Here is a 24,653-nt window from a genome sequence, read left to right on the forward strand (position 1 = left end):
ATCTTTGTTGTCGAGTAGTCGTTTGATCTCATGTGACCTAATGTAGCGCGATTTAATCGCGTCAATCGCGCTCTGTGTGAACGTCACATAACACTAAATCAAAATTTGCTGTCAAAATTAACACTGGTTATATGTTTGTTGTTGTTCTCATTTCGTACACTCATGTGATGTGACAGTTTCTCAGTGCTACTAAAACAACACTGGTGTGATTTTGTGCAGATTTCTCGGACCGCATCAGTAAGAATCGCAGGGTGGGCTACGAGTCTGGAGAATACGAGCTGGTGAGTGATTGCGCCCGCTTCATGATTCCTCTGGGTTTATGAGTCCCTCAGTGTTCGCTCAGGTTGATGTTCTCTCGTCCTGCAGTTAGCCGAGGGCTGTGGCGTGAAGGAAACCCCTCAGCAGAAATATCAGCGGCTGGTTAACGAGATTCACGAGCTCTGCCAGGATGTGGAACGCATTCAGGTCAGAACTAAACATTGGCTTCTCTTTCATTTACCCCAGTTCTCATCTGCAATATTCCATAACAAGGGTGGTCAGTTTTGATTTCATGGTGACTGTTTTTGCCCCTGAAGACAAACAGCTAGCACTGCGTTCACACCTAACGCGAATAGAGCGTCAAAATCGCGTCTAATTGGACGCTTGAACATTTTTAATCCATTCGCGCATCCACAGCAAATTGGACGCGCGTATAAATCGAGCGTTTGAAGCAAAATAAAAACACGTTTAAGGCACGCCAGGAGAAATATGTCATAAAACACCTCTGCCTCTTTTCATTTTCATTAAGTCAATTCAGTCTGATTTATCAGTACAAAATAATGCAATTTATCTACATTTCAGGGGGAGGGATTGTACAGCAGGGGAGGAGACATTCAAAATAGAGACACACCCCAAAAAATCCTGTCTCATCAGCCGTAATTCAATCAGCATAACAGTGCCATTCAAATGCATAGATGCTAATTCAATCACTCAGGCAGTATTGCTCCAAACTTGTCATGGTAAATAGTCAGGAAGTGCATAAAGACAAAATACTTAAAGGTCCCATGGCATGGCATTTTTCTATTATTTTATAATGTTTCCTGAGGTGTACTTATATTGTTAGTATGACTTTTACATCATAAAATGTCATAATTTAGAAATAAAAGGCATTTTTTTCTATACTGCTGTTTGCCCTGTGGCTGAATGCCCTGCTTCAAGAGGCGTGTCTGCTGTGAGACTTCAGTAAAAACTGTGTTTTTTTGTTTGTTGCCTCAGGGCAACACTGTGCAGTTAGACCACTTTTGTTCAGGTAGTATCATAGTGTTAGGACCATATGGTGCATTTACAAGTTCAGAAAACTCAAAGAATGTGCATTATGTGTGTCATTTATGTTTTTTTATTATTATTATTAACACCGATCAGGCATAACATTATGATTTAATGGTCCCTAATATTGTGTTGCTCTCCATATTGCTGCCAAAACAGCCGAGGCATGGACTCCACTAGACCCCTGAAGGTGTGCTGTGGTATCTGTCAAGATGTTAGCAGCAGATCCTTTAAGTCCTGTAAGTTGCGAGGTGGAGCCTCCATGGATCGGACTTGTTTGTTCTGCTCATCCCACAGATGCTCGATTGGATTGAGATATGGGGAATTTGGACTCGAACTCGTTGTGCTCCTCAAAGCATTCCTGAAGCATTTGTGCTTTGTGGCGACACATTATCTGCTGAAAGAGCCACAGCCACAGGGAAAACCGTTATGCCTGGTGTATGAATATAATACATGAGGTGTTAGTTGTAATTAGTAGTAGGTTTTTTTTTATTGTTTGATGTTTTTCAAAATAAAACTTTATCTAATGCACCTATTGCTTGTTTTCCCTATTCCACCTATGTAGAAAACCTTGGAGTTTTAGTACCCTTATAGCACATTGTTGCCCTGAATCAACAAACCAAAATCTGGTTCAGGAGTGGGGGGCAACACTTTTTATGACGGATATATTATCAAGGACTCCCAATCTCCCAAAAAATAAATAAAAATCATGCCATAGAGGGTTAAGACAGTGGATACTGTTACATAAAAGTGTAAATTATTCAATTATTACATAAAGTCAAAATGGACAAAAATTCTAAATTACGACAGTGTATACTATTACATAAAAGTGGAAATTATTCAATTATTACATAAAGTCAAAATGAACAAAAATTCTAAATTACGACAGTGTATACTATTACATAAAAGTGGAAATTATTCAATTATTACATAAAGTCAAAATGAACAAAAATTCTAAATTACGACAGTGTATACTATTACATAAAAGTGGAAATTAATCAATTATTACATAAAGTCAAAATGAACAAAAATTCTAAATTACGACAGTGTATACTATTTCATAAAAGTGGAAATTATTAAATTATTACATAAAGTCAAAATGAACAAAAATTCTAAATTACGACAGTGTTTACTATTACATAAAAGTGGAAATTATTCAATTATTACATAAAGTCAAAATGGACAAAAATTCTAAATTACGACAGTGTTTACTATTACATAAAAGTGGAAATTATTCAATTATTACATAAAGTCAAAATGAACAAAAATTCTAAATTACGACAGTGTATACTATTACATAAAAGTGGAAATTAATCAATTATTACATAAAGTCAAAATGAACAAAAATTCTAAATTACGACAGTGTATACTATTTCATAAAAGTGGAAATTATTAAATTATTACATAAAGTCAAAATGAACAAAAATTCTAAATTACGACAGTGTATACTATTTCATAAAAGTGGAAATTATTAAATTATTACATAAAGTCAAAATGAACAAAAATTCTAAATTACGACAGTGTTTACTATTACATAAAAGTGGAAATTATTCAATTATTACATAAAGTCAAAATGGACAAAAATTCTAAATTACGACAGTGTTTACTATTACATAAAAGGGTAAATTATTCAATTACTACAAAGACAAATTGGACAAAAATTCTAAATTACGACAGTGTATACTATTACATAAAAGTGGAAATTATTAAATTACATAAAGTCAAAATGGACAAAAATTCTAAATTACGACAGTGTATACTATTACATAAAAGGGTAAATTATTCAATTATTACATAAAGTCAAAATGGACGAAAATTCAAAATTACGACAGTGTATACTATTACATAAAAGTGGAAATTAATCAATTATTACATAAAGTCAAAATGGACGAAAATTCAAAATTACGACAGTGTATACTATTACATAAAAGTGGAAATTAATCAATTATTACATAAAGTCAAAATGGACAAAAATTCTAAATTACGACAGTGTTTACTATTACATAAAAGTGGAAATTATTCAATTATTACATAAAGTCAAAATGGACAAAAATTCTAAATTACGACAGTGTTTACTATTACATAAAAGGGTAAATTATTCAATTACTACAAAGTCAAATTGGACAAAAATTCTAAATTACGACAGTGTATACTATTACATAAAAGTGGAAATTATTAAATTACATAAAGTCAAAATGGACAAAAATTCTAAATTACGACAGTGTATACTATTACATAAAAGTGGAAATTATTCAATTATTACATAAAGTCAAAATGAATTACGACAGTGTATACTATTACATAAAAGTGGAAATTAATCAATTACATAAAGTCAAAATGAACAAAAATTCTAAATTACGACAGTGTATACTATTACATAAAAAGGTAAATTATTCAATTATTACATATTACAATTATTTTAGACTTTGTAAGACTTTTTAAGACCCCGCTGGAACCCTGACTGCCTCAGGTTAGGGTCGGGCTTGATTGTTTTTTGAGCCCGGTCGAAGCTCTACAAACAACTAATGTTTTTATGTGACGTGTGTGTGTGTGTGTTTCCCGCAGGTCAGCACTAAAGAGAGCAGTGCGGAGGAGCGCTTGACTCCGGTGGCTTTGGCTCAGCAGGCGGCGCAGCTCAAACAGCAGCTGGTTTCTGCACATCTGGACTCTGTGCTCGGACCCAATGCCCACATCAACCTCTCCGACCCAGATGGAGCTCTGGCCAAGTGAGTCCTGACTTCTGTGGACGGTTGCATAAACTGCTTAGACTAGTCATCTCATTTTTTTCTTTAAAGGCACAGTATTAAGGTCCTTTCACACTGGATGCGATTTTGACGCGCGAAGGTTTTATTTTTTGATCAGCTGTTTGTGTAATGAGAGCTTTCACACTGAACGCGAATGTGCTGTTGCGAAAAAACAATGTTTATTTTTTCCGTTTCGATGTCGATTTTTTTAACACTCGCAGCGACAGAAAAGGCTTAAACCAATCACACACAAGGAAACAAAGGTGACGAAATGTCCAGTTGATGTCAGTAGCCATTCAATCAACATTAACCTTTGCCAGGTGTCGCATTTCTCACGAGATTACAGCTGTAGTTGTGTTTACAGCTCTACAGATGCAGATGTGTTTGCCCACTATAGGCTACAGATATTAGAATCAATACATTGATTTTTTTTTTTTTTCATCTAATTGCGTCCGCGACTATGGAAAGTGAATGTGTTTCCGTCAGTACGACTGTGGCACTGAAGTGTTTACATTGTGACTCAACTGGAAACACAGCAGCTCCGGATCGAGCCGTTTCGTTTAGAGTGTGTGTGTGTGTGTGTGTGTGTGTGTGTGTGTGTGTGTGTGTGTGTCTCGTCAGATGCGCTGCTACAGTCTCTGTCTGGAGGAGCTCCTCAAATTGTCCCACGGACATTTGAAAGTAAGTTCGGAACCGGCCATGATGAAGCTTTAGCTCCTGTAGAAGATTCGCATCCTCCCCTTCAGACTCTGTTCTTTAAGACTGGCTGCACCCAAAACCTTCTTCTCTGTCTTTTAAAGAAAATGAAAAGCTCGTCTCCACTGAATGATTACGTGTCCGTGTTTCTCAGCTGTCGCCGCGAATGTTTTGGAATGTTGGAGCTCTGAAACGTCGCAAACTCGCGTCGCGGCTGGTGTGAATGGTTTTGACGCGAACTATTCGCACACGAAATATTCGCTTTTTCCGCTTCGCTTTTCCGTTACGCGTCCGGTGTGAAAGGGCCTTTAGGGATGCACGATATTCACAAAAATGTGTGAATGCGATATCGATAATGAATATTACGATATCGATATTAATTTTGATATTTTTAAACCTATGTAAAATTACAAAAGTTACGGAAAACACATCCAAATAGATTCATAACAAATAAAACAAGTTCTTACAACACAAGGTTTATTTCAACTGACAGACATATTGGACTGGTACAACATGAATAAATAAATAATAATCATGTCTGGTTGTACAGTAGGGATGCAACAATACAGTTAGTCCACGGTTCAATACATAACTCGGTTTTTATCCACGTTTTTGGTTCGGTTCTGATGGCTTGTCACATCAGTTTTTTGCTATTCTATTCTTAGCCGACAGGAACAGAAAGAGTTATTATAATAACTGAAATTATAAAATGCGTTTTATTAATATTTTGAATTGGATGTTTTTTTTTATAATTATAGTTTTTGTGTTAATTTTAGTAAAAAATGTTGTCGTTTAATTTTATTTTTATTAATATTTTAAATTGGGTTTTATTTTTATAATTTAGTTTTCATGTTAATAAAATTTTTAGTCATTTTATTTATTTATTTAAATATTGCTATTTAGGTTTAATTTACTTTTTATAACAGTTTTATTTCCAGTTAATAATTTTAGTGCTTCAACTTATTTCTTTTTCAAAAAAAAAAAAAAAAAAAAATATATATATATATATATATATATATATATATATATATATATATATATATATATATATATATATATATATATATATATATATATATATATATATATATATATATATATATATATATATATTTGTTTTATTTCAATGAATAGAAATGATTTTATTTTAGTTTTAGTAAACTATAATAACCCATGGCACCTAAAAGATTGAAAAGCCGGTTCGAAGATCCATTTACACATCCTGAGCATCAAATACCACACGGACCAGGATGCATTATCTAGTGTGTGTGTGTGTGTGTGTGTGTGTGTGTGTGTGTGTGCCAGGCGGTTGCTGACTCAGCTGGAGGTGGCGCGGGGCGTGCGGAGCGGCGCGGGTGGAGAGGGCAAGACGGCGCCACCCAAAGGCCCGGATGGAGTGATTCTCTACGAGCTTCACAGCCGACCCGAGCAAGAGAAGTTCACTGAATCTGCCAAGGTACGGCCCTCTCTAAACCGCTGTGATGTCACTTCCTGAGGTGTTTTCTGATGCAGGCGTTCTCTCTGTGGCTGTAGGTCGCTGAGCTGGAGAGGAGATTGGCGGAGCTGGAGATGTCGGTGGGCTCCGGCTCGGATAAACAGGTTTTCTAGCACTACTGATGCCTTTAACCCTATAAAGGCCCGGGTATACTTCGCCCGCATGACGTAATTTTCGTCATTCGGAGGGCTCGCGGCCGGCCGCACACCCCGTCCGCGCGCAGCCCAAATTTTGAGACCGCGCGGACGGTCCGCGTGCAACAGCGCATGCGCCAGCAGTACAGAAGAGTCCACTAGGTGGCAATACACACAGTATTGAGCACAGTGTTCAGCCGTCGAAGAAGAGTGTGCAAAGACCGGTTTAAAAACAACACGCTTGAAAAAAAAGAGAATTTTTTTATTTAGTTTCTTCCAAACTATGTTGCAATGGTGGATCCACTACAGTTCTTCTCCGATCATGCCCAGCAAATGTCCCTTTGATGACAGGACTCAGTGCTGCCCTCCGATGTCTGGTAGAGCATAGACACTTTTTTACTGCGCATGTGTCGAACGCGATCCTCCGCGCGCATCCGTTGTGTAGTATACTTTAAAAGACGCGCGGACAGGGCTGCGCGCGTGACGCGTCCGGGCGCGGTAAGTGAAGTATACACGGGCCTTAAAGCCTGGCCGTGGTACAACTTTCAAACTGTTTTTTGTGTTTTTCCAGGGTCCGCTCAGCGCCGGGGTCCAGGGAGCCAGTCTGACGGTACACACACACACACACACACACACACACACACACACACACACACACACACACACACACACACACACACACACACACACACACACACACACACACACACACACACACACACACACACACACACACACACACACACACACACACACACACACACACCAGTGATGCGCGGGTTGATCCAAAATGAGTGGGTGCCTGCGGTCACCCGCGGTTACGAGTCATCCAAAAATATTTTGAATGATATTCGGGTCGTTTCTTCTCGCCTCTATGACACGACCTGCGGAGTTGAATGTGCGCTTACTGGCTGCTCTATATATTGTTTTGGGCCATATCATATTTTTACATATTTTGCATTTATCTTGTATTAGGCTACTTTTTTTTTTTACCAACAAGTGGCACCCTTTAGCTTTCTTTTTAAGCCCAGGTTAAGTTTACTGTGTGTTTCAGTTTTCAGTTTTACCTTCATGGGTAGGCTATTTGTGAACATTTATTTATGGATATGGTAGCCTCAGTCTTTGGCTTAGCCTACCTGTTTTTGTTTGTCTGAAATGCGTTAATAAAGACTTTATTAACATATTCTATGCCTGCATTTTTGTGCTTGTGAGAGCTTCAATTGGGCATCCACGTGGCGAAATAGCCTAAGCCTACTAATACAAGTGGGAAAAATCCTTTTCTGAGAGGGGGCGGGATTTTTGTTGGTAAAGTCGGGGGAGAGGATAAACACATGTAGCATCTTAATTGTTAATAAAATGAAACGAAATTAATAAATCAAGCCTTTATTACATAACACTAGGCTATATCATACAGCATTCAGAAAAAGAACAGTTTGCAGCGGCCATACTAGTTCCAATGACGCTACGATTAGCATTTACTACTTTTAAAAAATGCGGGTCGGGTTCAATATTTTCTTTTGGTTTTTTTGCGGTCCGAGTTGCGGGTTGTTTACACATCGACACACACTGATCACTAAAACAGCACTATTAGTGTTAGCAACCAACATCTTTACTCCCAAAGAGACGCGTTTATGAAAATAAAAGGCGTTTAACATTCATGTTAGCGAAAAAAATACAAAGATAGCAGATCAAAACATTAAGACGTTAGGATACCACATGACGACTTGCATTGCTTGATGTAAAATGAGTGAATGTGGTCATGTGATGGGAATAATAGTATCTCACTTCCTGTCTGTGTGTAGGACACTATAGAGCTGCTGCAGGCTCGTGTCAGTGCGCTGGACGCCGCCACTCTGGACCAGGTGGAAGCCAGACTACAGGTAAACATGATGATGTGAACACCAATCAGGCATAACATTATGACCACTGACAGTTGAGGTGAATAACACTGATGATGTCTTCATCACCTGTTAGTGGGAAGTGAACATTTTGTCCTCAGACAGGGTACCCGCGGGATCTTAAAAAGTCTTAAATGTCTTTAAATACAAAATCTAAATTTTAAGGCCTTAAAAGTCTTAAATTCGCTGAAGCATTGAGTTCTAGTAGGTCTTAAATAATTTTAAACGGGTCTTAATTTTCCTACGTCCATGTAACGCTTCTCCATTGCTCATTGAAATGCTCCCGCAATGTTTTAGAGTGTGTGTGTGTGTGTGTGTGTGTGTGTGTGTGTGTGTGTGTGTGTGTGTGTGTGTGTGTGTGTGTGTGTGTGTGTGTGTGTGTGTGTGTGTGTGTGTGATGCATCTTATATAGCAGCCAATCAGCTTTGGTGTTATTGGCGCGAGGCTCTTTCGGATTGTACCACAGACGTATCAAACGGATTTTATTCTTCAGCTTCAGTTCTCCAGTTCTTCCAGTTCACATTTCTGAAAATGACCACCACAAAATCAGTCATTTTGATCTCACAAAAAATTTATATACATACACACATATTACTGGTCAAAAGTTTGAGAACGGTTCGATTTTTTAAATGTTTTTTAAAGAAGTCTCTCCTGCTCACCGAGGCTGCATTTATTTGATCCAAAATACAGCAAAAACAGTATTATTGTGAATTGTTTTTATTTTTTTTACAATTTAAAATAACTATTTTATATTTCAATATATATCTTTAAATAGAATTTATTTCTGTGATTCAAAGCTGAATTTTCAGCATCATTGCTCCAGACTTTAAGTATTATAAAAATTAGTAAAACAGTCACATAATCCTTCAGAAATCTTTTTTTTTTAACTTTTTTTTTATACATCAAAGAATCCAAACTGTGTTCAACACTGATAATAATCATAAATGTGTGTTGATAATCAGATCCTCATTTGAGAATGATTTGTGAAGGGTCATGTGACACTGAAGACTGAGTAATGATGATAAATTCAGCTTTAATCACAGGAATAAATGACACTTTACTATATATTCACATAGAGAACAGCTGATCTACACTGGAGGAATATTACAGCTTTTTGTATTTTTAATAACATAAATGCAGCATTGGTGAGCAGAATGTAAAAACATTAAAAAATCTTACCGTTCTCAGACTTTTGACCGGTTGTGTGTTTGTATTTTAATCCTGGTGGGATTGAGCTATGAGGAAGTGCAAGATTACTAATACTTTGTTCAATTTGAATAAATTAATTTTGCAAGTAATTTTGTGATTCTGCATTTCCTTTTGTACGTTTTTTTTTTTAATTGCGTGATATAGGTCTTAAATTTAATTCATAATGGTCTTGAAAAGGTCTTAAAAAGTCTTAAATTTGACTTGGTGAAACCTGCAGAAACCCTGCTCAGAGTTGACGTGTTAAGGCCCTTTCACACCGGACACGTAACGAAAAAGCGAAGCGGAAAAAGCGAATATTTCGTGTGCGAATAGTTCGCGTCAAAATCATTCACACCAGCCGCGACGCGAGTTTGCGACGTTTCAGAGCTCCAACATTCCAAAACATTCGCGCCGACAGCTGAGAAACACGGACACGTAATCATTCAGTGGAGACGAGCTTTTCATTTTCTTTAAAAGACAGAGAAGAAGGTTTTGGGTGCAGCCAGTCTTAAAGAACAGAGTCTGAAGGGGAGGATGCGAATCTTCTACAGGAGCTCAAACTTTATCATGGCCGGTTCCGAACTTACTTTCAAATGTCCGTGGGACAATTTGAGGAGCTCCTCCAGACAGAGACGGTAGCAGCGCATCTGACGAGACACACACACACACACACACACACACACACACACACACACACACACACACACACACACACACACACACACACACACACACACACACACACACACACACACACACACACACACACACTCACTCACTCACTCACTCTCTCTCTCTCTCACTCTAAAGGAACGGCTCGATCCGGAGCTGCTGTGTTTCCAGTTGAGTCACAATGTAAACATTTAAGTGCCACAGTTGTACTGACGGAAACACATTCACTTTCCATAGTCGCGGACGCAATTAGATAAAAAAAAAAATCAATGTATTGATTCTAATATCTGTAGCCTATAGTGGGCAAACACATCTGCATCTGTAGAGCTGTAAACACAACTACAGCTGTAATCTCGTGAGAAATGCGACTCCTGGCAAAGGTTAATGTTGATTGAATGGCTACTGACATCAACTGGACATTTCGTCACCTTTGTTTCCTTGTATGTGATTGGTTTAAGCCTTTTCTGTCGCTGCGAGTGTTAAAAAAATCGACATCGAAACGAAAAAAATAAACATCGTTTTTTCGCCGCAGCACATTCGCGTTCAGTGTGAAAGCACTCATTACACAAACAGATGATCAAAAAATAAAACCATTGCGCGAATTATTCGCGCGTCAAAATCGCGTCCAGTGTGAAAGGACCTTTAGAAGCAGGAAAAATGGGCAAGCGTAGCCAGATTCCACAGCACACCTTCAGGAGGCTAGAGGAGGCCATGCCTCGACGGGTCAGGGCGACCAACACAATAATAGGTCATAATATTATGCCTGATCGGTGTGTATATGCAGTTGAATGTGTGAAGTGGAGACTGACTGCGTGTGGTTTTCCTCAGAGTGTTCTGGGGAAGATGAATGAAATTGCCAAACACAAGGCGGCCATCGAGGACGCTGAGACCCAGAATAAGGTGCGTCCTCACGCCCCGCCCACATGACCTCACTGTGACATCATCATCAGCTGTAGAATGAGTGTGTGTGTGTGTGCTTCAGGTGTCACAGCTGTATGATGTGGTCCAGAAGTGGGATGCGATGGCCACGTCCCTCCCGCAGGTGGTGCAGAGACTGATGGCTGTCAAAGAGCTGCATGAACAGGGTAAAAGCTCATTAATATTCATCACCGATGCTAATCAAGACCTTTAATTGGACAGAAAATTATGACAAATGCCAACAAAGAATGTATGGTCCTAAAAGGAGGCCTTGTGCTTTCTGCAAAATATAAGTATACATTATATATTATTATTAACCCTCAAAATAATAGTACTACTACTACTACTAATAATAATAATTCAATTATTGTTATTATTATTATTAATCCCTCTCCAAAATGTTATTATAATTGTTTGCAATATGATCTCTTATTATTAATCAATCCTCAAAACAATAATTATAGTAATAATTAATATTATTTTTTAAATAATAATGATCATTGTTAATTATATAACACGTTTAATAATAGTAATTTTTATAATACTTACAGGCCTTTGTAAGATAAGTTCTAGAGCTGAATATTTTATTATAAATTATTGTTATTATTAATCCTCCCCCAAAATAATATATCAATTTTTTTTTATAAATTTTATAAATAACAATCATCAAAATAGTTATTTCATACCCCTGATAAATAATATTAATTGTTATTATGTAATAGTTTAATTATTATTACAGATCGTTGTAAGATAAGTTCTATAGCAGCAAAGTGGTTTTATTATGAATTATTATTAATCCTCCCCCAAAATAATAACAATCCTCCAAATAATAATAAGTTAAATTATAATGATCATTGTTATTATATAATAATAATAGTTTAATAATAATAATTATTATGATAATAATTACAGAACATTGCAAGAAGTTCTATAGGAGCAAAATGTTTGTATAATAAATTATTATTAACCCCCCACCCCCACAATACTTATAATTACAATTCTCAAAATAATCAGAATAACAGTAATGAGTTTTTATACCCCTGAATAATAATAATAATAGTCATTGTTATTATACAATAATAGTTTAATAATGATTATTATTTTTATAATAATTACAGATCATTGTTAGAAGTTCTATAGCAGTAAAATATTTGTATTATGTATTAATAATCCTCCCCAAAAATAATAACAATCCTCAAATTAATAATAATAGTTATTTTCATACTCCTGCAAAATTATAATGATCATTGTTATTACATAATAGTTTAATAATTATTATTTTTTTGTAATAATAATTACAGGTCATTGTAAAATTTAACATAAGAGAAAACATTTTTTTAAATAAATTATTATTAACCCCTATTTTTAATTATTTGTATACCACTGAAAAAGAATAATCATTATAATATAATAGTTTAATAATGATTATTATTGTTATAATAATTACAGATCATTGTAAGATAAGTTCTATAGTAGCAAAATATTATATTATAATTAATTCTCCCCAAAAATGTTATTTTCATATTTTTTATTACAGATATATTGATGATATATGTATAATAATACAATATTTTATTATACATTATTATATTTAATCCTCCCCCAAAATCATAATGATAATTGCAGATTGTTTTAAGATGATCTGATGTTCTAGAGCTGCAAATGCATTTCTGATTATTAGTATTTCTGTATTGTGGTGAAAGCAAACCTGGTTTATTTCGTGTGTGTGGGTGTGTGTGTGTGTGTGTGTTCTCAGCGATGCAGTTCGGCCAGCTGTTGACCCATCTGGACACAACACAGCAGATGATCAACAACTCTCTGAAGGACAACAGCACTCTGCTCACACAGGTAACACTCGCCACACACTCCTGCAGGTCAGAGGTCAGAGGTCACGCCCTCACGCCCTCTCTTCCCTCAGGTCCAGCAGACCATGAAGGAGAACCTGGTGGCGGTGGAGGAGAACTTCTCCGCTCTGGACCAGAGGATGAAGAACATCTCCCAGTAGAAGATCATCTGCTTCCAGATCTTTCTCATGTCGCCCTTTTGTTTTTCCGCAAAGATCGAGACCAAATGTTTGACACTACAAACGTCCTGAAGCTTCACACACACACACACACACACACACTGATCACATGGCCTTCATGAGTGCGGTGTGTAAATACAGGCTTATATGTACTGAGAGGGCGCTTGTAACCGTTAATGTATTATTAATATGATCATTTTCCAATATAGAATTTCAAATGCATCTCTGGATAATAAAATGCTTCCAGAAATCTGTTTCATGCTGCGGCTGTTTTCTGAATGTATAAAAATGTTTTAACAAAAGCGTTCCAGAAGTGTTTAACAGGGTTAGAAGTCGCATCGTTTGATGCAGAGATTTACTTTTGAATGGTTTCACTGGAGTTACACAGACCATCAGTTCAGTTCATCTCTACGGCTTTCCTCCAAAACCTGAACTGATCAGATTTACAATGACTGAGATCATGTGGAGGAATTTACAACTAGGAATTTCTGAGTAGGAAACTCGTATTTATGATAATTCTGATATCATGAGAAGGAATTTCCAATTTTTGACTAGGAAAATCATATTTACGATCATTTAGAAGGAATTTTCGTCTAAGAAACTCGTATTTATATCATGTGAAGGAATTTCCAACTAGGAAACTAAGATTAGGAATTTCCAATTTCAGACTAGGAAACAATAATTCTGATATCAAGTGAAGGGATTTCCGTAGGAAACTCGTATTCATGATAATTCCGCTATCACGTGAAGGAATCTCTGACTAGGAATTTCCTATTTCTGAGTTGGAAACTCGTATTTATGATAATTCTTATATCATGTGAAGAAATTTTCTACTAGGAAACTAGGAATTTCCAATATCCGACTCGGAAACTGCAACAAGGAATTTCTGACTAGGAAAATCATATTTACGATAATTCCGATATCATGTGAAGAAATTTGCAACTAAGAAACTCTGACTAGGAATTTCCAACTAAGAAACTCTGACCAGGAATTTCCGACAAGGAAAATCATATTTACGATAATTCCGATATCATGTGAAGAAATTTCCAACTAAGAAACTCTGACCAGGAATTTCCGACAAGGAAGATCATATTTATGATAATTCCGATATCATGTGAAGAAATTTCCAACTAAGAATTTCCAATAGTCGACTTGGAAACCGCAACAAGGAATTTCTGAGTAGGAAACTCGTATTTATGATAATTCTGATATCATGAAAAGGAATTTCCAATTTTTGACTAGGAAAATCATATTTACGATCATTTAGAAGGAATTTTCGTCTAGGAAACTCGTATTTATGATATCATGTGAAGGAATTTCCAACTAGGAAACTAAGATTAGGAATTTCCAATTTCAGACTAGGAAACAATAATTCTGATATCAAGTGAAGGGATTTCCGTAGGAAACTCGTATTCATGATAATTCCGCTATCACGTGAAGGAATCTCTGACTAGGAATTTCCTATTTCTGAGTTGGAAACTCGTATTTATGCTAATTCTTATATCATGTGAAGAAATTTTCTACTCGGAAACTGCAACAAGGAATTTCTGACAAGGAAAATCATTTTTACGATAATTCCGATGTCATGTGAAGAAATTTCCAACTAAGAAACTCTGACTAGGAATTTCCAACTTGGAAACTCTGACCAGGAATTTCCGACAAGGAAAATCATATTTACGATAATTCCGATATCATGTGAAGAAATTTCCAACTAAGAAACTCTGACTAGGAATTTCCAACTAAGAAACTCTGACTAGGAATTTCCAACTTGGAAACTCTGACCAGGAATTTCCGACAAGGAAAATCATATTTACGATAATTCCGATATCATGTGAAGAAATTTCCAACTAAGAAACTCTGACTAGGAATTTCCAACTAAGAAACGCTGACTAGGAATTTCCAACTTGGAAACGCTGACCAGGAATTTCCGACAAGGAAAATCATATTTACGATAATTCCGATCTCATGTGAAGAAATTTCCAACTAAGAAACTCTGACTAGGAATTTCCAACTAAGAAACTCTGACTAGGAATTTCCAACTTGGAAACGCTGACCAGGAATTTCCGACAAGGAAAATCATATTTACGATAATTCCGATATCATGTGAAGAAATTTCCAACTAAGAAACTCTGACCAGGAATTTCCAACAAGGAAAATCATATTTACGATAATTCCGATATCATGTGAAGAAATTTCCAACTAAGAAACTCTGACTAGGAATTTCCAACTAAGAAACTCTGACTAGGAATTTCCAACTTGGAAACGCTGACCAGGAATTTCCGACAAGGAAAATCATATTTACGATAATTCCGATATCATGTGAAGAAATTTCCAACTAAGAAACTCTGACTAGGAATTTCCAACTAAGAAACTCTGACTAGGAATTTCCAACTTGGAAACGCTGACCAGGAATTTCCGACAAGGAAAATCATATTTACGATAATTCCGATATCATGTGAAGAAATTTCCAACTAAGAAACTCTGACCAGGAATTTCCAACAAGGAAAATCATATTTACGATAATTCCGATATCATGTGAAGAAATTTCCAACTAAGAAACTCTGACCAGGAATTTCCAACTTGGAAACTCTGACCAGGAATTTCCGACTAGGAAACTCATATTTACGATAATTCCGCTATCGCGTGAAGGCAGCGTTGCGTGCCTGTTTATTGCGATTTGTGCTGCTGTGGAAAACAACCAATAGCAGTGACAGAAGCAATCGTTCCCCTCCGCCATGTTTAAAGTTAACGCCCACCTCAGGATCTGCGGTATCAAAATGATCTTTCCCAGTAGTAAATATGACTTGAGGGCTTTCAAGCCTAATTTCTGACTAGGAAACTATAAGCATTTCCGTTAATTCCGATATCATGAAGGCAGTATTAGTTCATGTTGATTTCAATATTTACCTAATCTTATACTTCTTAAAAATATTTTGCGAAATTAACCTTAAATCAAAAGATTTATTCAACATCACTGCACCGATAAACTAACATGAATTGTATTACCTAATATTTATAAAGATGAATATATGCTATACAAAAGCTGCTCATTATTAGTTGTGACAAAATTCTAAAGTATTCCCAAAAATGATTGTAGTTTTAATCTGAAGTCGATGTTCTTGAGTTTAGTGAGGAAATGACCGAATGTTCTCCATTTCTACTCATTAAAGCATATTTTGAAATAACCAGAAGAGAACATTTCGTCATTTAAAACCTTTTAATTTGTTAAATAAAAAAAAAAATCAACTCCCAAAAAAAAAAAAAAAAAATGCTACTTGTTCACAATTCTCAAAGTATTTTCTTTACAAATCAAACATGAATATGAGAAAGGAAAGGTTTCTCTGCAGGAGAAATATTTTACAAATTGATCATTTTTTCCTAAAAAAAGGTGTACAAAATAAAATACTAAAACTGTACATATATACATAAATTCAATAGTAAAATTGCATAATCAGCCACATTATTAAATCATTATTTTAAATATTCAGTAATAATCTTGTGCCTGTGTTGATGAGCTCTGGGTAACACCAGCCACGACTGAAGCCCCTACAAACCTACAATACACTAGATTCACTCCCTCCTGAAACACACACACACACACACACACACACACACACACACACACACACACACACACACACACACACACACACACACACACACACACAAAATATATATGTACGGCCCTGCATAGACACAACTGTGTGTCGTTGGGCGTCTCAAAGTCTCTACAGGGCGGCAGAAATCACGTCTTCCTCAGAGTTTCTGTTTTCCAGCACAAACATCCAAACATTCCCATATCAAGACACATTTACTGCAGATATTACGACTTATCGACTGAAAAATGCATCAAAATCAAGCGAGTTTTTGCCAAAAACAAGAACAAATATCTCCTTTTGAATTACGGAATATTTTTTCTTGCTTTAAGTGATTATTGGACATGTTTTTCTCTCAATATCTTAAGCATTTATATCTGTTATTTATACAATATATTTAGCTTCTCCAGTTTATTTCGATATTTGTATTGGAAAACGAAACTCTCATGAGGTGCATGATGGGTTAAATGTGTGATTCCCAGAGACAACATTAAAAACACGGACACATGCGTGTGTGTGTCTAAAGACTGATGGGAGTGAATGAGCTGTCAATCACAATCATCAAAAAGAAGCAAATCATTAAAAGAACTGGTAAACAAACCACTATTCCTAAACGGAGGCATTCACGCTCTCATTAGTAAAAGCCTCTGGTGTTCGTGTGACCGAAGCTGGAGCGAGATCTGGGGTGTGGCTCAGTCCAACGCTGGGATGGTGTTGCCGTGGCAACAGTGCTGGTGTTGGTGGTGCGGTTGGGTCGGAGCTATCGGACCACGCGGCGTCTCTTCCCTCGGGCGGATCGGCCCGGCCTCGGGATCTGCAGCAACACATCACAGCATTAATACATCAGCTGCTCCTTAGCCAATTAAACACCTCCACAAATATAAACTAACTCATACATTTACAATCCTCTTCAATTTAACAGGTTTTTTACATTTCAGCAGTTCTTAAAATTAAGAGGTTTTTAAATTTAAGTATTTTTTATTTTATTTCAGCTGTTTGTAAATTTAAGAGGTTTTTACATTTTATAAGTTCTTAAATTTAAGAGGATTTTAAATTTGATAAGATTTTATAAGTTCTTAAATTTAAGAGGATTTTATAAGTTCTTAAATTTAAGAGGTTTTTAAATTTCATGTTTTAAATGTAATAAGTTCTTCAATTTGAGAGGTTTTTAAATTTTATAAGTTCTTAAATTTAAGAGGATTTTACATTTGATAAGATTTTATAAGTTCTTAAATTTAAGAGGATTTTATAAGTTCTTAAATTTAAGAGGATTTTACATTTGATAAGATTTTATAAGTTCTTAAATTTAAGAGGATTTTATAAGTTCTTCAATTTGAGAGGTTTTTAAATTTTATGTTTTAAATTTAAGGGGATTTTAAATTTTATAAGTTCTTAAATTTAAGAGGATTTTACATTTGATAAGATTTTATAAGTTCTTAAATTTAAGAGGATTTTATAAGTTCTTCAATTTGAGAGGTTTTTAAATTTTATGTTTTAAATTTAAGGGGATTTTAAATTTTATAAGTTCTTAAATTTAAGAGGATTTTAAATTTGATAAGTTCTTAAATTTAAGAGGATTTTAAATTTGATAAGATTTTATAAGTTCTTAAATTTAAGAGGATTTTAAATTTGATAAGTTTTTAAATTTAAGAGGATTTTAAATTTGATAAGATTTTATAAGTTCTTAAATTTAACAGGTTTTTATAAGTTCTTAAATTTAAGAGGTTTTTAAATTTCATGTTTTAAATGTAATAAGTTCTTCAATTTGAGAGGTTTTTAAATTTTATAAGTTCTTAAATTTAAGAGGATTTTACATTTGATAAGATTTTATAAGTTCTTAAATTTAAGAGGATTTTATAAGTTCTTCAATTTGAGAGGTTTTTAAATTTTATGTTTTAAATTTAAGGGGATTTTAAATTTTATAAGTTCTTAAATTTAAGAGGATTTTAAATTTGATAAGTTCTTAAATTTAAGAGGATTTTAAATTTGATAAGATTTTATAAGTTCTTAAATTTAAGAGGATTTTAAATTTGATAAGATTTTATAAGTTCTTAAATTTAACAGGTTTTTAAATTTGATAAGATTTTATAAGTTCTTAAATTTAAGAGGATTTTATAAGTTCTTCAATTTGAGAGGTTTTTAAATTTTATGTTTTAAATTTAAGGGGATTTTAAATTTTATAAGTTCTTAAATTTAAGAGGATTTTAAATTTGATAAGTTCTTAAATTTAAGAGGATTTTAAATTTGATAAGATTTTATAAGTTCTTAAATTTAAGAGGATTTTAAATTTGATAAGTTCTTAAATTTAAGAGGATTTTACATTTTATAAGTTCTTAAATTTAAGAGGTTTTTAAATTTCATGTTTTAAATGTAATAAGTTCTTCAATTTGAGAGGTTTTTAAATTTTATGTTTTAAATTTAAGAGGATTTTACATTTGATAAGTTCTTAAATTTAAGAGGATTTTATATTTTATAAGTTCTTAAATTAAAGAGTATTTTAAATTTTATGTTTTAAATTTAAGAGGATTTTACATTGTATAAGTTCTTAAATTTAAGAGGATTTTAAATTTGATAAGTTCTTAAATGTACAAACTGTTGAAATAAAAAAACATATAAGATGTTTTTAAATTGTATAAGTTCTTACTTTTAAGAGGATTTTAAATTGTATATGTTAAATTTAAGAGGTTTTTTAAATTTTATAAGTTCTTAAATTTAAGAGGATTTAAAAGTTTATAAGTTCTCAAATTTAAGAGGATTTAAAATTTTATAAGTTCTTACATTTGAGATGTTATTAAATTTTATAAGATAAATTTAAGAGGGTTTACAATTTTATAAGTTCTTAAATTTAAGAGGTTTTTAAATTGTATAAGATTTTATAAGTTCTTAAATTTAAGAGGATTTTAAATTTGATAAGTTCTTAAATTTAAGAGGATTTTACATTTTATAAGTTCTTAAATTTAAGAGGTTTTTAAATTTCATGTTTTAAATGTAATAAGTTCTTCAATTTGAGAGGTTTTTAAATTTTATGTTTTAAATTTAAGAGGATTTTACATTTGATAAGTTCTTAAATTTAAGAGGATTTTATATTTTATAAGTTCTTAAATTTAAGAGGATTTTAAATTTGATAAGTTCTTAAATTTAAGAGGATTTTAAATTTGATAAGTTATTAAATTTAACAGGTTTTTAAATTTCATGTTTTAAATGTAATAAGTTCTTCAATTTGAGAGGTTTTTACAATTTCTAAGTTCTTAAATTAAAGAGTATTTAAAATTTTATGTTTTAAATTTAAGAAGATTTAAAATTGTATAAGTTCTTAAATTTAAGAGGATTTTAAATTTGATAAGTTCTTAAATGTACAAACTGTTGAAATAAAAAAACATATAAGATGTTTTTAAATTGTATAAGTTCTTACTTTTAAGAGGATTTTAAATTGTATATGTTAAATTTAAGAGGTTTTTAAATTTTATAAGTTCTTAAATTTAAGAGGTTTTAAAATTGTATGTTTTAATTTAAGAGGATTTAAAAGTTTATAAGTTCTCAAATTTAAGAGGATTTAAAATTGTATAAGTTCTTACATTTAAGATGTTATTAAATTTTATAAGATAAATTTAAGAGGGTTTACAATTTTATAAGTTCTTAAATTTAAGAGGTTTTTAAATTGTATAAGTTCTTAAATTTAAGAGGATTTCAAATGTTATAAGTTCTTAAATTTTAAGAGGTTTTTAAATTTTATAGGTTCTTAAATTTAAGAGGATTTTAAATTTGATAAGTTCTGAAATTTAAGAGGATTTTAAATTGTATAAGTTCTTAAATTTAAGAGGTTTTTAAATTTTATAAGTTCTTAAATTTAAGAGGATTTTACATTTTATAAGTTCTTAAATTTAAGAGGATTTTACATTTTATAAGATTTTATAAGTTCTTCAATTTAACAGGGTTTTAAATTTAATAAGTTCTTAAATTTAAGAGGTTTTTAAATTTTATAAGATAAATTTAAGAGGTTTTTAAATTTTATAAGTTAAATTTAAGAGGTTTTAAAATTTTACAAGTGCTTAAATTTAACAGGTTTTTAAATTTTATAAGTTCTTAAATTTAACAGGTTTTAATTTTTTTTATTTTTAAGTGTTTTTTAAATTTCAAAAACGGTACAAGAAAAGTCTTTTTCAAGAGGCTTTTTGAGAGTGTTTTTATTTCAAGGGGCCTTGAAATTTAAAAACATCTCAAATTTAAAGGCCTCTTGAATTAAAATAAAAAAAAAGCCTCTTGAAAGACTTTTCTTGTACCACTTAAGACTTTTTATGCCCTTAAATTTGAACTGAAATGAATATATTTTTTAGACTTAAGGACCCACGGGGGGCTCTGATTAATGCACATGTGCAGTCACACTGTGTGAAACGCTCGTGGTGTGTGTGTGTGTGTGTGTGTGTGTGTGTCTCACCGTGGCGGTGGGCTCCTCTATGATGCTGTCGATGCCGCCCGGCAGGTCTGGACCCCTCTGCAGTCTGACAGGAAACAGAAGAAGAAGAAGAAGAAGAAGAAGAAGAAGAGGAGAGAGTAAGAACACAGAGCACTTCACACAGAGTGAATGAACACGCTGAGCTCAGGGCGGCGGCTGCACTTACGACTGTTTCCTCTTGCGCCCCCTTCTGGCTCCTGTGTGCATGTCTTCAGTCTGTGAAAGAAAACCAGAGGCATGCTGGGAAACGAACACTAGGAAGTGCACAGACTGCAACATTACATAATGTCCTTATATTATTTATATTAAAAAACTTTCAGTTGTAGAAATAAAGCTTAAATACATTAAAATAAGTATTACATGAAAAACAAACGGAACAAAAATGACAAAAGCATTGAAAATGACAAATGAAAAATGACATAAAATCACTACAAATTGAAATAAAAATAGCTTAAAGCTACATAGAAAAAAACTAAAACTGAAATCAAATTAAAGCTAAAAATGTGACAAAAGAGTCAAAAATAACAAAAGCACAACAAAATACTAAAAATTAAGCTAAAAATACGAGAAAAAAAAAACCCTAAAAAAACAAAATGACAAACTTAAACTGAAATAAAAATAGCTTAAAGCTTACTTAGAAAAGTAAAAACTAAACTTACTAAAACTGAAATAAAATTAAAGCTAAAAATTAGAACAAAGTGTCAAAATAACAAAAGCACAGCAAAAATACAAAAAAATTAAATAAGATTTAAGCTAAAAATACGGGAAAAAAAACCTAAAAACAAAATTACAAACTTAAACTGAAATAAAATAGCTTAAAGCTACTTAGAAAAATAAAAACTAAACTTACTAAAACTGAAATAAAATTAAAGCTATAAAAAGTCAAAAGCGCATAAAATTACTAAAACTTAAACTGAAATAAAAATAGATTAAAGCTACATACAAATACAAAAAAGGGGAAAACGCGTCAAATTACTAAAAATGAAATAAAAGTAACAAATGATAGAAAAATGATAAATGGAAATATAAAAAAAAACTAATAAAATGATAAAAGCACATAAAATTACTGAAACTGTAAAAAAAATATGAATAAATCAGGGCTCGACATTAACACTCGTCCGGGACAAGTGGATTTTCTGAAGGGGCAAGAGAAAGAGAATTTGACTTGCCCGACCGGACAAGCTGATTAAAACGCCAATAAGAAAAAATAACTAGGAATCACCAAAATGCAAGAATGATTCTGCATTCATTACTGTAAGTGGAGCTTGATGGTGGATAATAAATGTATAATAAACTAAAGGTAATGTTGAGCTGTTGAGACTCGCGCTGCCTCTCGAGGAGAAATCACAACAAATGAGCGCCGCTCACACACAGAAACTCACTTAACACACACGGTTAACATTACAAAATGTGGAGTTTTTATATTTATAACATATATGATACAGTTAAGCAACATCACATGACCAAGAGGGCTGTTTTCCTGAATACAATCACGACACTGATTTCATACGCCAGCTCCATAAACAATTAATTAACATTAAGTCACTTACATTTTAGAAGCAATATGGACTGTTTTTGTTCTATTTCAGCAGCGAAAATAGTTCCAAACAAATATCACAACAGAACCATAACACATCTCACAGCATCAGTGTGTGTTAGTGAATGATTCAGCGTTTGAATGAATCGGTTGAATCAAAGATTCAAAGAACTATTCGTAAACGACCGCCAAATTCTTGAATGATTCAGCATTTGAACGAATCGACTCAATGACTCGCTCATTCAGACGGTCACTTGCTGCCCCCTACTGGTGCTTTAGTTTCATGTTAAAACATTATTTCCAACATTTCTTATTTGTATATTTAAAACAATCTCATAACATTATTTAATGCGGTTGTAATTTTTTGTAAATTATTTAATTTGATTGGTAACAGCCTATAGTGTCTTATTCTAATTTAATTTCTAGATCAAATTAAAAATATAAAATGAAAGCTGAAGCATAGCCTATATTTAATAACATAAAAAATGCCCTTTATAAAAAGGTGAAAATATCACAAATATGCAGATTTAAATATGTCAAAGCTGATTGAACACTGGTGGGAATATTGCTTCAGAATAAATTATATTTACAACCAGTGGCGGCTGGTGATAATTATTTTTGGGGGGGCGTTTTTTCATAACATACGTTTCTCATAACAAGCGCGTTATGTGAAGCTTCCTCTGTCACTGGCCGGCTGCTGGATTTGTAAATCACGTTAGTCCGGTTCGGGATCCTTTATCCTTTTTTTTCTTCCAGCGAACGCCTTGTGAAAGAATTTGGTTTAACTGCTGCCATCTCTACGAAAGTGATCATCATAACAAGGTTTTGGCGGAATGACGATGTCACCCGCGCACTTTCGCTTTAGTGGCCAAGAGCGTAAAGTTGAATGACAGGTGACGAGAACCAATCAGATTGGATAAAATAACACTCATCCAATTCTGATTCGCCAGGGACGCAGCGACCTGCGTCCGGAGGAGGATCTTTAAGAACCAATTAGAGACCAGCTTCAGGTCACATGCTGGCCGTAGATTTTTTACTCAGATAGACGTGGAGAAGCACGCAGAGAGTGAAAGAACGCATAGAAGCCGTGTGTAAGTGTTTTTTCTGATTATTCAGTTTGCTGGATTTGCTTTTGGAAGAGGATACATTTCGATTCTGTAGTTATTTTTGGATTTATAATTTTACTGGTTAAGATAAATGTATTTGAATTATAATCAGTGCTGGTTTTGCCGTCGGCACTCAAATACTATTGCGGGATATTCGCACACTAGTGAGGGATAGTTTCGTTTTGGAGTGGAGCCATTTACAGGCTGTTACCTTGATTGTCTGGAGAACTACAAAAGCGTCCTCACCTGTTCTGAATGTAGTGATTAGCATCTATTTAATACGCTCGTTAACGCTGGTGCGGAAGCGTTCAGCCTCCTCGTGTGAAGACCGAAGAGTGTAAAGACCATCGACTCTACTCTGTGCGACTCCACTTTGTGTTTTCATCTGTTTATTTCTCTAACCCGTATTCACTATGTGCTTCCAAATTGCTACTATTATCACATACACCCGTAAGTCACGCTCAGTACATTCTAGGCGACGTAATCCGAATAATCTGCAAAGTGTACCTATTTCCTCTGCTACATCAATGTCCATTCCAATTGGTCTGTGGAATTGCCAGTCTGCTGTAAACAAAGCAGACTTTATTCCATCTATTTCTGCTCATTCATGTCTCAGTCTCATGGCTCTAACTGAAACCTGGATCAAACCAGAAGACACTGCCACTCCTGCAGCTCTCTCAAATAATTTCTCTTTTTCACACACCCCACGCCCGATTGGGAGGGGCGGAGGTACTGGTTTGCTCATCTCAAATGATTGGAAATTTGATCCCATTCCTTCTCTATCTGCCAACTGCTCATTTGAATCACACTCAATCACCCGGCTAAAATCCATGTTGTAGTTATTTATCGTCCTCCAGGTCAACTGGGGAACTTCTTGGAGGAGTTGGA

At 34.0% G+C, this 24,653-nt stretch overlaps 2 protein-coding genes across 3 annotated transcripts in view; one reads left to right on the top strand and one right to left on the bottom strand.

The window, feature by feature from the left end:
* dctn2 (dynactin 2 (p50)) overlaps window positions 1-13,368 on the top strand; it is a 33,172-nt gene extending 19,804 nt beyond the window's left edge. Inside the window, exons 4-14 of the mRNA XM_079841702.1 lie at window positions 220-281; window positions 367-465; window positions 3,871-4,031; window positions 6,051-6,201; window positions 6,279-6,344; window positions 6,946-6,984; window positions 8,177-8,254; window positions 10,961-11,032; window positions 11,115-11,217; window positions 12,807-12,898; window positions 12,969-13,368. Coding sequence (XP_079697828.1) covers window positions 220-281; window positions 367-465; window positions 3,871-4,031; window positions 6,051-6,201; window positions 6,279-6,344; window positions 6,946-6,984; window positions 8,177-8,254; window positions 10,961-11,032; window positions 11,115-11,217; window positions 12,807-12,898; window positions 12,969-13,055 — 1,010 coding nt within the window. The 3' untranslated portion in view covers window positions 13,056-13,368. The remainder of the gene's footprint in view (window positions 1-219; window positions 282-366; window positions 466-3,870; window positions 4,032-6,050; window positions 6,202-6,278; window positions 6,345-6,945; window positions 6,985-8,176; window positions 8,255-10,960; window positions 11,033-11,114; window positions 11,218-12,806; window positions 12,899-12,968) is intronic.
* Window positions 13,369-16,274: 2,906 nt separating this feature from the next.
* The window catches only part of mbd6 (methyl-CpG binding domain protein 6), a 54,344-nt gene continuing 45,965 nt past the window's right edge, over window positions 16,275-24,653 (bottom strand). For both annotated transcript variants that reach the window (XM_079841698.1, XM_079841699.1), the window contains 3 exons: window positions 21,289-21,338; window positions 21,105-21,168; window positions 16,275-17,483 (listed from right to left, as the gene is read on the bottom strand). In XM_079841698.1, coding sequence (XP_079697824.1) covers window positions 17,430-17,483; window positions 21,105-21,168; window positions 21,289-21,338 — 168 coding nt within the window. In that variant the 3' untranslated portion in view covers window positions 16,275-17,429. The remainder of the gene's footprint in view (window positions 17,484-21,104; window positions 21,169-21,288; window positions 21,339-24,653) is intronic.

Source organism: Gobio gobio (genome assembly GCF_949357685.1).
Source record: "Gobio gobio genome assembly, chromosome: 17".
Classification (NCBI taxonomy): Eukaryota; Metazoa; Chordata; class Actinopteri; order Cypriniformes; family Gobionidae; genus Gobio; species Gobio gobio.